The sequence below is a fragment of the Aspergillus novofumigatus genome (assembly GCF_002847465.1).
Source record: "Aspergillus novofumigatus IBT 16806 chromosome Unknown P174scaffold_10, whole genome shotgun sequence".
NCBI lineage: Eukaryota > Fungi > Ascomycota > Eurotiomycetes > Eurotiales > Aspergillaceae > Aspergillus > Aspergillus novofumigatus.
In genome coordinates this window covers 368926-381900 of record NW_020194283.1, presented here as the reverse complement: position 1 = coordinate 381900, position 12975 = coordinate 368926, and the positions used below count along the sequence as shown (strand labels likewise).

The following is a 12975-nucleotide window of genomic DNA, read 5'->3' as shown; positions in this document are numbered from 1 at the left end:
ATCACTGTGATGAGGATTCAATCCTGCTCCCACTGGCCGATTTTTGACTTCCGCTAGTTTCCCCCGATCAGCCCGTCGAATCACAGCAGAGTTATACAGTCTTGCATATCAGCCAATCAGATTGGACGAGTTGCCTGTCTCAGGATCGGTGTTTGAGTTTTGGTACCTGATACCATACCTATTCCGTCACGTAATATACACTGGCAATTCGGCGAGATTCTCGTCTTCTGCCATGAAAATATCCGACTTAGCCGCACAAAATGTCTTCCATTGGTCTTGTGGCATAGGTTTCAAATGATTACGTAAGTCTGACTCCTGTAATAAGGTGACCTCCCCCCATACGGAGTACGCAGACATGTGACAGACTGCCTAAGGTACCCACATCCCTGCAATGGTAACGCCTTGCATACGCCTTGAAACAAGTCGTACCTGAAGTATGTGCCCGTCTCGTACAGGATGCAGCACAATGCAATACAAGACAAAAGAAATCTTGAACAATGTGATCTATCAGTAAAGAACACGCAAGGCAAAAGGCAAAAAGCAAAAGCAAAGCATTGCATTAATTATGTGGATAGGATAGATAGTGATAAGGACAGACAGTCTAATAATGCGAATTGCAGATCCTCATATACATACAAAGCAGTACGGAGTACACGTCCAGTACACGGGTTGTTATCTATCTACCTCAGTAGATTTCTGGGGGCGCGAACCGGATCATTCGTTTCTGAGATGACGCAGGTTCACGTTTACAGAGCGAGGGCGACGAGGCCGAGCAGGAGAGAGCCGGCGGGGATGGCGAGCGAGCCGGCACCGTTGGGGAGGCGGCGGCGGTGCTGGTGCTGGAAGCGGAGGCGGTGGTGTCGCTGCCGCTGGGGGAGGAGGTCCTGGAAGCTGCAGAGGGAGAAATGTTAGTAAAATTTCTTGAAGATGCCAGGACAGGCGACTAACCAGTGCCGGAGGCGGAGGTGCTCAAGGTGGAAGCGGAGGCAGAGGCAGAGGCAGAGGCAGTGGCAGTGGCAGAGGCAGAAGCAGTGCTAGAGACTGTACCGGTGCTAGAAGAGGCGGTAGACGCAGATCCAGTAGCAGAGGTGCTAGAAGCAGAGTCGGAGGTGGTGGAGGAGCCGGAGGACTCGACTTTGAACTGCTGGGACTGGGCAAGGATGCCGGAGTTCTGGGGATCCTTGGAGACGAAGTTGACCTGGTAGCCGGATCTAATACAGATCAGTATATGATAGTGTATTGCGAAGTCAATAGACGTACCCGCTGTCGGCGGAGAGACCGTCAATGGTGTAGGAGCCGTCGCTGGTCTTGACGTTCTCGGCGACCAGCTTGTTGACGGGAGGGTAGGAGTTCATCTTGACGAGGTAGATGTCGAAGGTGGAGGGGTCAGAGCTATGCTTGTCAGTATGCAACATACGATGACGGTATACAAGTCAAGTACCTAACAGAGCTCCATTCGACGGTGGTCTTCTCGCTGAGGTCGACATCCTGGTCCTTCTTGGGAGAGGTGATGGACAGAGCGGCGACAGAGCCGACAAAGGCAGTGAGAGTCAGAGCGAAACGCATTTTGATAGTGAGTGATTGAAAAGTAAAAGTATATCCGAATGTATTAAAATTAAATATGGCTGTGGAAGTCAGACAAACGAGTGACAGGTAGTGAAGTGATTGATGAATGAAGATGAAACAGAGAGCGCCGAGGACAATGGGAATTGATATTTTATATCTACCTTACCATCGAGTCGTACGCGGAGCAGTATCCTACAAATTTATAAATAGCAGAGACACCCCATATTATCTGGCCATGTCTTACTCTTGCAGAGCCCTATCACAGCATCAGGAACCAAGGGTGAGTCAACTATGAACCACTCCTCCTATCGGTCAGGTATCCATCAGCCGTGTTTGTTGAGATGCAATCGATGGATCTAAATCGATGGATCTGATGGGAATCAACCAGAGCAATCAATGCGAGTCTATTCTCAGTACATTTAATTTTGTATACACAGTAACCTTACTCGGGTTAATGCAGCCTGAGCTTCTATTCCAGAAAGCCCACGCACGCACTACAGGGACCTCCATCAGACCCTGATCGTATCCACAGGGCCAGGATCCTTGCTTGATGCCCCTCGGCCCCTTCAATCTCCTTCAATTGCATCATAATTACCAGCATTCGAACTCTGCGCGTTCAAAATATCCCCCTGTTGAAGCCGGACAGTTATTCGAACCTTCGCCGCCAAGTAGCAAAGCTGCAGGATTTCGTGTAGCTGTAGCAAAGGGTCGGGCCACTGCGCCTTGACCTCTCCAATCAAGAGCAGTGCAACAAAACATGTCTTAGGGTGACTACCTGACTATCAACAAGGGTAATATCGTCAATGCTCCACAGCATCCTGCGCCCTGTCTGTGTCCAACCTGGATCCCGATGGAAGGATTTGCCTCTGGTTAAGTCCCAGGCGGATTACCGGATTGGTGTACTGCACTAGGGCTCCAATATCTGTGGGATTTTGCAACAGTAATACAGGGAAATAAATGAAGCAATAATCATTTTACTTGGTTTTGCCGAAGAGGATCCTTTGACCAGTGAGACAAGACCAATCAGATTCTGTCTCCCGCTCAGTTTCTGAGAGAGTTTGCTATTGTCCGACCCAGACTTCACTGTTGCAGAGATTTCCTTGACGATACGGTGTATTGTACGTTACCTACTATTTCAGAATACTTACGTGTACTCCTCCGTACCGTTTATGGGCCGTAATTGTAAGGCAGTCCTAAGCTAACAGGACGCACTCTCATCATGCTTACGCAGAGTAAAAATCTGTTGGCCTATGATTATGTCTTAGTCTACTCAGTAGTATCATTAGGCTATTGAAGCCTATTATTCCGTCATGACTAATGGTTTATGATTCTTACCTTGAGATTAGCAGTAGGGTGGATATACAGAAATCAATGTAATGGTCCAGCAAAGGGCATACCGGACATAACGAGGTCTTCTATTTATGGAGTAGATCTTCTGGTTTCCGAGAATTGAAGCCCTTCAGACCCAAGGCACGCCGCGCAACAAGTGGCTCGGTACTATTATTGGGTCCCCGGATCGATGTGCTTGTTTCGGTGCTCTCCGAACCTGAACTCAAAGGTACATCCGCAGTTCTGCGGGCCATCCGGGTGGCAAGTGCACATGGCGAATTTTGACTGATTTCTGTCCTGGTTCCGTCGGCTTATGCCGCCTTGTCAGTGGGACTCCGTACTCGACTGCTTGAGGCCGAGATGAACTCCTCGGAGCAGACTCGGCAGCGTACTGCTTAGAAATTATACCAAAATAGCAGTACAAGCATTATAGTAGCTTCTTTACCATATTATGGTTTCCTCAGGCACCGTGGTGTTGCTGCGGGAAGGTCAAGGGACTACTGTGAGAATCATGGGAGTATGCAGGTTGATACACACATAGAGAGTTGACGGATTGAGGACTACCAAGCATGGCCAAGCCTGTCATGGAACTGCAGAACGCGTCTTCTTGAAACTGATATCTGTGTGTTTGACTATGATTTGATACCAACTCGATGCTCACTTCACCAATAGGCCAGTTGCATTGGATATCAGTAGAGTATTAGATTATGCTAGGTGCTCCAAAAGATAAAAGAAATAAAGAATCAAGGCATGGCAACTTATTCCAGAAGCAAAATCGTGCCTATATTGAGCAGTGTTCTGCTACTGAAGGTAATGGGGAGAAATATATTTTGATGGATCGTCCAAGACGCCCCCTAGGCATGCTGAAAGTTTTGGATCCACGACTCCTAAAGAGAACACTGACATGATAAATCAAATGCCTATACTAGTAACCATGTCTGTATACAACGGGTAATGTAATTCTTCATGTATCTGACGCACTTGAAGGTATTCCAGGTGTGTTGATGTTTTACTGTGCATAACGGGAATATCTTGGCACTGATTGATGGAGATGCTGCCTGCTGTTGCCTGCTGCCGTGGCAATATTAATATTCGAGCAACATTCATGAACAATACGGAGTATATGATTCAGAACCACTGTCCATTCTGATACAGAAATCAACCTTACAAATGTCTTCCTCCATTCCACCACTCCCTCCCAATTACCGTCTTCATGATGGCTACCCCGCAGTCTCAGATTATCTCCACCTCCGCGCCGCTTCAGGTCTCACCCCCAAGACCAAGGCACAGGCAACTGCCGTAGCTCAGGGCAGCTGGTACGGCTGCTACGTGACTTTCGAAGATGAATCATCAGGAACATCGACTCCCGTGGGGATGGGCCGTATTATCGGCGATGGCGGGTGGTATTTCCACATCGCCGACATGGCAGTCCTGCCGGATCATCAGCGAAAAGGATTGGGAGACATCATTCTCAAGACGCTTCTGGCGAAGATTCGCAGTGAAGCGCCAGAGGGGAAGCCGTATGTGAATCTGTTAGCTGATCCACCCGGGAGAAAGCTGTATGCGAAGAATGGGTTTGTGGAATCGGCGCCAAAGGAGCTTGGGATGATGATGGTTATGGATAGGGATGCAGCGTCGAAATGATTGAGAGTTATTGATGTGGATATGTATATGAACGAGAAGTGTGATGTTGCTCGTCCCTAAAGGGTTTCTATGATGGCTCTCGTGTCGAGCTTCAAGGTGCGCGTATGGAGAGAGGCAATGTCGCTACTGTCGGTATGTGCGTGTGAATGTGCCTTGTTTCTAATTCGTTAGATTAGAGGCAATGGAGTGTCAGTACTAAGCTGATAGATAATTATCCTTCATACAAGTTCTTGGATAATAGGGATGGCTTGCTGTCAAATTGGCCAGTCATGAATAGATACGAGAACCCACTATCAACACCGTCAACGCAAAGGGGCAATAACAAGACTCTGTCATTGATATGACCAATCAAATTGCTCGTGTTCGAGCCAGTTCTTTGACTGTGTATATAAGCTCAAAATAATTCCATCAGGATAAAAAAGCAATGCTCACCATCCTTGTTCAATTCCTCCAACAGCCATTCAATTGCTCCTTTGGCTGCTCGGTTGACTTACCTGCACACTATCATGGCACATACTGTCATCTCGCCTGCCATCTTCTACTGGGGCACCCCGGTCGTTCTTGTGACAACAGTCAACGAAGACGGAACGCCGAACATCGCGCCTATATCATCAGCGTGGTGGTTGGGAAACCGTGCCGTCATAGGGCTGGGACGGAGTTCACAGACAATCGCCAACATCATCCGCACGCGACAGTGCGTGCTCAATCTTCCGAGCGATGATATGGTCCAATGTGTTAATGCTCTGGCCCGAACAACCGGCACCCAAGAGGTGCCGGCAAGCAAGGCTCAGCGAGGCTATCGGTACGAGAAGGACAAGTTCGGCATCGGGGGATTGACCCCGGTGCCTTCGGATCTTGTACAGCCTCCGCGGATCCAGGAGTGTCCTGTTCACATGGAAGCTGAGGTTGTTGATACCCATGGGCTTTTCAAAGACGGACCGGCCGAGTTGCAGGGATGCGTCATGGCGATTGAGGTCAAGATCTTAAGGACTTATGTTATGGACGAGCTGAGACTTCCTGGGTATGCAAATAGAATCGATCCTGATAAATGGAAACCGATGATCATGTCGTTTCAGAATCTTTACGGATTGAAGGATGGGAAGCTGGCTGAGTCGACACTTGCAAAGATTGACGAGGAGAGTTACCGTGTATAGATTAAAACCTCTGAATGTTGTGAATCCCAGTTGTCTGTCTCATAGAACATGTTATCCACTTCATCAGTTTCTATACTATAATCTAATCTCTTTACCTCCTGCTACATAGTGCATCCCCGGCGCCCCTCCCCCTTTCCAATCATTGTGCCCAACCACTACGTCGTCCCGGCGAAAGCAGGGCCAATTTCCTGACCATCAAGCATAGCATTCAATTCAACGAGAGTCGGCTTACAGGCTTTGAGACGAGTGGATATCAGTACCATACCAAGACATAATGAGAGGTTAAATGAGACAGAACAGACGTTGGAGGAGTCACAGTCTGAGACAACGGGGTCATCAGGTGTCGCAAGAACTTTGCTTCACTGCGGGTGCTATGAAGACTGTGAACTAAGCATTCTCAAAAGTCTGATTGAGTAGGCAGACGTGGTTCCTGAATGAAGTATATAGAAGGTTAAGTGTCGTTCCTCAACAGATGGTATTTCGACAGATGGGGCTGGCTGGCACATGAGCCTTTGATCGGATGCGTGGCTAGGAATGAATCCTCGGCTGCAACTCATCAAGTTCGTCTACAATCGTGTTCGATGCGCTTCCGTTTGGAACTGTATACTCCTGAGGCCCCGAGGCAACCATTTGTTTATTGACCCGGATTGACACCTAGACACTCTGGTTCACCGATCCAAGAATAATACAGCCCCTTTCCCTGGAAGCCGAAGCTACATAGGCTCCCAAGGCACGCCAAGTGAAGGGCGTAGTGTCTCTTGGGGATGCCTTGTGAATCCTCGTGCACTGAAACATGAGACTTTTGGAGCCAACTTGCCAAACCATGATCATTGGTACCGTACTAACTGGCTGGTGCTGTGTGCTACGTGAAGAAAGAGAAGGCAGCAAAGGCAACTGCTACTAGATCTACATACCGCCAAAAAACTGCAGATGAATTGGTGCAAGATGCTGCCCAGGCAGGCGAGACTTGCCAACTGGGAAACCGCACGATAGCGACTCCCAGGTTGTTTTGACCCATTGTATATCGCCACTGTTTCTTAGACCTAGAACTTACAAACTCTCTAACCGAGACTTCTCCAAGGGCCTCTTATTCCTCCTCGCAGCAGTCGACTCCGATTCACTTGAATTCCAGCGAGTCACCAGTTCCCAAGGGGACGATCTCATCACAAGTCAGAGCTCCTTGCATCATCAAACAAAACCCATCCAGCATTCATGGCATTAACAGCATCGAAATCCTCTCCTCCAATGCCCAGCTCCCACGACTTCTATATATCTTGCGACCGATATATTTTCCCGATCCTGCTACACAGTGTTATCGCTCTCACCGCCATCCAGTACTACGTTTTTCAAGAAGACTGTGCTCCGAGTCACCTGCTTCGTACCAATGTCGACGTCTGCGTCACGCTTGCCCTAGACTGGCATCAAAGGCGAGCTTCTGACAAGCGCACCCTTATCAATGTGTGTCACGGTATACTCTTCGTACTACTCCTCGCGCTATTATGTCTGGGCATTCTGGATATTCTCGGCTATTTCCTGGGACTTCCAACCTTGGTCAGGGGCCTTTCAGACCAGCAGAGTTGTCGACATATGACTGGCGCTTTGGATAATGTCAAATGGTCGTTCTATGCTACTGGCCAGCACTGCGATACGACGGCTCAGGAATCCACTATTCAAGGGGCTATCGCCGAGTACATCCGGAACGCGGAGAATGGGAGAATCTGCGGCACCCAGTGCTTGCGTCTGGATCATGGCGGTACCTGGAACGGGTGGTTGAAGCTGGGCCCGGTCAGCAGTTTTAATGAGGATGCTTACTGTGGCGTCGGCCTGCCGTTTGATAAATGTATATCGGGTGAAATCGATGACATCTAATCTGTCGCGAAGGATTTATTGCTGCTGGGATGTTGAAGTTGCTGGCGGGCTCTATGTGTCTCGGGGATACTCCTTTTGGTGGCTGGTTGAGGAGCGAACAAGGTCAGCACGGTTGATATCTGTACTTACACCTGTGTTGGCTTTGAGGTATGAAGGTTGCACGAGATGGGTGGTAAGGTAAGAGCCTCAAAACGAATGAAACTGCTATGACTTGATGATCCGGCTCTTCCAGTGTATGAGTGTAGACCTTTAGACTAATCACACATGTGGTCGTTTTCTTTGCGGTAGTCATTGGATCTTGTGAAACACGGATTGCCTGGTCCAAGGCAAGTATTATCAGTTCATTAATGCCTTCGATTGAATGTACAAGTTCAAGGACCACCTACCTACGTCCACTGCCCAATTGTCGAATACAGGGGGAGCTGGGAGTACAGAATTGATTGGTTACACATCGCGTCAAGAGTGTAGAAGCACGCATCTGTCTATCATTACTTACATGCAGCGTGTCAGATATGGCTATTTGAGATGTCGTATTATTATACTTCATCTCTTTGGCACCGTGTACATATTTTCTTCCTTATTGTGCCCCTTGGAAAATGTCTTCACCCTGAATGCTCACCTTCGGAGGTCGAAGGACGCTGTCGCTCGTATTTGTAGACTAGACCGATTATGATTTCTGGGGTTTCCGATGCCAGTACGACTGCGCATTTGGAAATTGAGACTAAGTTGAATAAAATTTGCATGGTGGTAAGAACAGATCCTTTCATAACTGTAGGGTCTATCTAATCGACTTGTATACATTCGATCACCAATTCCCCCCACGAGGCTGATCTCTCCCACCGAGATGGCTATTTCTATTCTCATGGGTGATCTCGATCTGATTAGACACTACAATGCCACCGGGAGGATGGTCACGGCCAGTGCCGGGTGCACCAAATGCCTCCAAGTTATTCATCTTCACATCGTCAACTATCCGTTCCTCACTCTCGCTGAAGGTCATGTTGGCGCTGATAGGATGAACGGTCGGCGGAACCCGACGATTGCGGCTGGAGGATTCACCAGCACCGCCACCGATAGTGTGAAACCCGCTGGGAAATTTGTATGTCTTCTGGGAGCTGCCGAATGCGGTGCCAAACAGTCGCGAGAGCCAGGATCGAAAGAGATGGAAGACCATGGGAAGATTGGTAGTAACCACCGCGACGAAGGCCTCCCTGTTTCCCCATTCGCCGGCCAGTTGTGCGCCATCTACGGGGTCCTGCGGGTGTGCGTGTTAGGCTCCCGGCTGGGGGTGGCAAATGTGACATCACGACTCACCACCAAGACAAACACGCTCTTTAGGATAGCGCATACGAGAACGAAGAGGCCAGCGCCGAAGACAACGGTCGCGGCGATCTTTTTCATGAGTTTTAGGCGGGATTTCCAGAGCATGGGGATGGGGATTAAGATGAGGTAGATGTCGGTCGATACGTTGGATGCAAAGGAGGCCCAGATGATTGGCTTGGATATGGCAGCCTGGCAGGCGTCTACGAGTGCAATTGTCAGAGAACAGATTGATCGGATGAGGTCGCAATATGGTGTAAACTTACTGCCAGGATCTGGGTTGATCTGCCAGTACTTGTGGAACGGCCGACAAGCAGCGAAGATCGTGATCGCGCTGACGAGGAATGTTCCGACGACAAGGGCGAACCCAACATAGATGGGATTGCGATACCGCTGGCCAAGACCGTCCTGTCGAGCGCATGAGTACCAATGTGTAATTAAAAAAATGAGTCCTGGAAGTCTTTACTGTAAGTCGAAGGTAGAATGCCAGCATGGACAACTTGAGCGACCACATCAACACCGAATATGTCGTCCACCCTGCGACTTGAATTTTCGAGCCAATTACCCTGTATACGTGTGAGCCTCATCCCTCACAACATTTCAGGCCCTCTTCAGCACTAGACATACGCCGCCCGGTATTCTGGATCGTCAGGGGACAGTGCAGCCCGTTGAGCGTCGGTCAAGCCATTATTCGCAAGGCCATGCGCGACATGACCCACGCTGTACGCAAGCGCCGTCTGCGCCGTGTAAAATACCTGCTCGGAATAGGCATTAGCAAATGATTGAGATATATCCAAGAGTGTATCACGCACAATTCCAACCCACACGAGCAAGTCTTCGGCTTGTAAGTGTCTGAACCCCACGGCTCTCACCCGGGCGTACGTCCGGAGTAGGGTCACCGTAACCCCAATTGCATACAGTGTCCAATGCTCAACCGTGGACTTGTGGAAGGCTGCCTGAGCAGCTTCGTCTGTGGCAGAATCGGTCGACATTAGAGAAACGAAGCGTCCGGGCCAGCATGGCCAACTGGCGGGTGGACGAGAACGTAGAGTAACAACATCGGACTTCGCTTTCCTATGTACGACAAGAAATAAAAAATAAGCGAAAGAATAGTATCGAACAACAAGAACGGAAAAAGGAGAAAAAAGTATATTTTTGGCCCCCCTCGTATGCCAGTCGTAGTCATTGCCGAGTTCATCTAATGCTGGCAGGGCGTCGGAGCTAGACGGATCAGTGGCCAGGGATCCGGTCTATGACGATACCCGATCTCGTTAGGTTCTTCAGCGCCTAGAAGCAGCCTTTAGCAGGGATGCGACAGGGTTTAGGATGGGTTTCACCAATCCCCTGCGCCCATTAAATGAAGTCTGATTAATTGGTACCTGCGCCCTCATGCCACCTGCATTAGCCAAGGATGTACTCTATCCCGAACGAGGGGTTAAAATGCGACATGCCCCTGTACTTAATGTAACCTAGGCGCTCGATCGAGGCCAATCAATCGTGCATTTCTCTTTATCTGAAATCCTTCTCGTTTTCCCTCCCTCTGTTTCGAGTCAAACTTTCTTCTTGCTGCCCGTCCAATGCGTTGGCTTAAAATTGAGGCTGTTGCAGCCCTCGCTGCCTCGGCTGTACCCGCATCCTGCTTATCAGTGCCCGTTGCCTGTGATCTCGGAGGCATCTGTCCACGCGGAGATGCTGACTTGAAGGAGCTGGGAGAGAAGCTCTCGAGTACCGGCAAGATCTACTTTCCAGGGTCAACTGAGTTCGACCAGGCGTCCACACGGTGGTCTGTTCTGGATGCTCCCAAAGTCAATGTCGTCGTAGTTCCAGGAACGGAGAACGATGTCGCTGAGACGGTGTGTTGTCCTTGCCTCTACTATTTTCTCTCTCAATTTTTTCCCATTGATAAAAGTATGGATCGCTAACTGGTGAATAGGTGAAATACGCCAACAAGAAAAACTTGCCCTTCCTGGCGTACAATGGCGTGCATGGAGCCATTACCACCCTGGGCAGGATGGACCATGGCATCGAGATCTACCTGAACCAGCTGAGCAGCGTGGAAATCTCCAAGGATGGGAAAACAGCCAAGATCGGGGGCGGCACCATCTCCAAAACCGTCACCGATCAGCTCTGGGCGGCGGGAAAGCAGACGGTGACGGGAACATGCGAATGCGTCAGCTATCTGGGACCTGCCCTTGGAGGCGGACATGGATGGCTTCAGGGACACCATGGACTGGTCGCCGATCAGTTTGTATCAGCCAATATCGTCCTGGCCAACGGCAGCTTGAAGACGGTTGACGCAAGATCCGACCTCTGGTGGGCTCTGAATGGAGCGGGTCACAACTTTGGCATTGTGACCTCTGTGACCACCAAGATCTACGATATCCAGCACGCCGACTGGGCAATCGACACGCTCATCTTCAGCGGGGATAAAGTCGAGGCCGTCTACCAGGCTGCCAACGAGCACCTCCTTAAGAACGGCTCTCAGCCCGTGGATCTCATCAACTGGTCGTACTGGCTCAACATCCCCACCGCTGACCCGAACAACGTAAGTATAATACCTATCTACAAGTTGTTGTTGCCCTTGTCTCACAACCCCCTAGCCTGTTATCCTATTCTACATCATCCAGGAAGGCGTCAAGACAGTCGACCCAGCCTACACAAAGCCCTTCCACGATATCGGCCCGCTATCCGCTGAATCGATCGGAGGAAGCTACACTGACCTCGCCGGATGGACCGGCATCGCCACGACCTCTCCGCCATGCCAAAAAGCCGGTCTCGTCAATCCCCGCTTCCCAATCTATCTCGAAGGGTACAACGTCCCCGCCCAGAAGAAGGCATACGACATCTTCGCCGCCGCCACCCGCGGGTCCTCGGCGTTCAACAACTCCATCTTCATGTTCGAGGGCTACTCCATGCAAGGTGTCCGGGCCATTAACAGCCAGTCCAGTGCCTTTGCTTTCCGGAATGAGAACCTCCTTGCCGCGCCGCTGATCACCTACGCGCCTGCCGGGCCAGAGCGCGATAATGACGCCGCGCAGCTGGGCAACCAGCTTCGTCAGATCCTCTTCCAGGCTAGTGGGCTCAAGGAGATTGGCGCGTATGTCAACTATGCCTATGGGGATGAGACGCCGCGGCAGTGGTACGGCAGCGAACAGTGGCGTCAGGATCGTCTGCAGGCTTTGAAGAAGAAGTATGACCCGGCAGGCAAGTTTAGCTTTTTTGGTCCAATCGCGTAGGGCGATCATGACGAGGTTGTTCTGGAATCATTGTACAGCCTATAGGCAGACCCCTACACGTTGAGTATAGTAATAAATGAAGCAGTGCTTCAGTGGATAGATACCAACAATGTAAAGTAGATTAGTGCAGTTCTCTCGAGACCAAATATCCGGACTAAGTATAAAATAAGCTCTCAACAACCAGTGACTTCTAATGCATGCTGAAGTCTGTAATCTGCACTTCTACTCATGTTCTAGCTCAAAGACCCTCGCTGCTTCAGTCAGCCGAATCAGCCCACACGTTCGCCTTCTGCGGGGACATCAATATTCCTCTCGGAGCATCTTATCTAGTGGGCTGCTCAACCGGACGATGGCTGTTGAGCATCGGCACGGTGAAACCTGACGTTACTTTCGAATCTACCTGCAGTCTAATGAAGGAAATCCTCACTTTGCAAGCTTCTTGGTAGTATTGCTACAGAATCTCACTGACCAGTAGCTATATGTACTGGAAAAGGGACAGTAGTAAGGTGGTACTCATGTTAATGTTGAACATCGGAGGCCTGCACCATTCTAATCTAACTGACAGAGAAGAAGCTCTATTTCATTGCACGGATCCCGTAGTTCTTGGGCAATGGAGCATCCTCCCAACTTCCGGAGATTGTCATGCCGACTTCAGCTTTGCCACGGTTAGGCCCACCTGTGTGTATGTCATCCAAGCATATTGCGCCACATCTCCAGCACTCGTCGCAGATATCAGATTGGTCGCCGTAGCATACCCTGCAGTGGTAAGCAGATTCGCGGAAAGCCCAGGCTCGACATATATCACAGATTACGTCGCCACGAGGCTTATCACTAGCATCGAAAGAATGCCAGGCGGG

At 49.9% G+C, this 12975-nt stretch overlaps 7 protein-coding genes across 7 annotated transcripts; 4 read left to right on the top strand and 3 right to left on the bottom strand.

Moving 5' to 3' along the window:
- Positions 1 to 221: 221 nt before the first annotated feature.
- P174DRAFT_515968 (GPI anchored serine-threonine rich family protein) lies at positions 222 to 1566 on the bottom strand (the record flags this gene model as incomplete). Its single annotated transcript, XM_024832257.1, has 4 exons — positions 222 to 891; positions 949 to 1211; positions 1261 to 1392; positions 1442 to 1566. 4 exons carry the CDS (start codon positions 1564 to 1566, stop codon positions 686 to 688), a joined length of 726 nt encoding a protein of 241 aa, XP_024677868.1. The 3' UTR covers positions 222 to 685.
- Positions 1567 to 2139: 573 nt separating this feature from the next.
- Positions 2140 to 2385, bottom strand: P174DRAFT_445847 (uncharacterized protein). Its single transcript, XM_024828434.1, has one exon. It carries the CDS (start codon positions 2323 to 2325, stop codon positions 2158 to 2160), a length of 168 nt encoding a protein of 55 aa, XP_024677867.1. The 5' UTR covers positions 2326 to 2385; the 3' UTR covers positions 2140 to 2157.
- A 1680-nt stretch (positions 2386 to 4065) lies between these two features.
- P174DRAFT_435381 (GNAT family N-acetyltransferase) lies at positions 4066 to 4539 on the top strand (the record flags this gene model as incomplete). The annotated part of the gene is made up of 1 exon (XM_024825931.1): positions 4066 to 4539. The coding sequence occupies one exon, from the start codon at positions 4066 to 4068 to the stop codon at positions 4537 to 4539; it is 474 nt and encodes a 157-aa protein (XP_024677866.1).
- Positions 4540 to 5045: 506 nt separating this feature from the next.
- P174DRAFT_378757 (flavin reductase family protein) lies at positions 5046 to 5693 on the top strand (the record flags this gene model as incomplete). The annotated part of the gene is made up of 1 exon (XM_024822860.1): positions 5046 to 5693. The coding sequence occupies one exon, from the start codon at positions 5046 to 5048 to the stop codon at positions 5691 to 5693; it is 648 nt and encodes a 215-aa protein (XP_024677865.1).
- A 1212-nt stretch (positions 5694 to 6905) lies between these two features.
- Positions 6906 to 7562, top strand: P174DRAFT_515966 (uncharacterized protein; the record flags this gene model as incomplete). The annotated part of the gene is made up of 1 exon (XM_024832256.1): positions 6906 to 7562. One exon carries the CDS (start codon positions 6906 to 6908, stop codon positions 7560 to 7562), a length of 657 nt encoding a protein of 218 aa, XP_024677864.1.
- Positions 7563 to 8301: 739 nt separating this feature from the next.
- Positions 8302 to 9916, bottom strand: P174DRAFT_414183 (uncharacterized protein). The gene is made up of 6 exons (XM_024824383.1): positions 9695 to 9916; positions 9510 to 9637; positions 9349 to 9448; positions 9149 to 9290; positions 8877 to 9085; positions 8302 to 8817 (listed from the first exon to the last, which is right to left on the bottom strand). The coding sequence occupies exons 1-6, from the start codon at positions 9872 to 9874 to the stop codon at positions 8368 to 8370; spliced, it is 1209 nt and encodes a 402-aa protein (XP_024677863.1). The 5' UTR covers positions 9875 to 9916; the 3' UTR covers positions 8302 to 8367.
- A 452-nt stretch (positions 9917 to 10368) lies between these two features.
- Positions 10369 to 12273, top strand: P174DRAFT_445842 (putative FAD-dependent oxygenase). Its single transcript, XM_024828433.1, has 3 exons — positions 10369 to 10735; positions 10816 to 11427; positions 11483 to 12273. Exons 1-3 carry the CDS (start codon positions 10460 to 10462, stop codon positions 12116 to 12118), a joined length of 1524 nt encoding a protein of 507 aa, XP_024677862.1. The 5' UTR covers positions 10369 to 10459; the 3' UTR covers positions 12119 to 12273.
- The last annotated feature ends 702 nt before the right edge of the window (positions 12274 to 12975 follow it).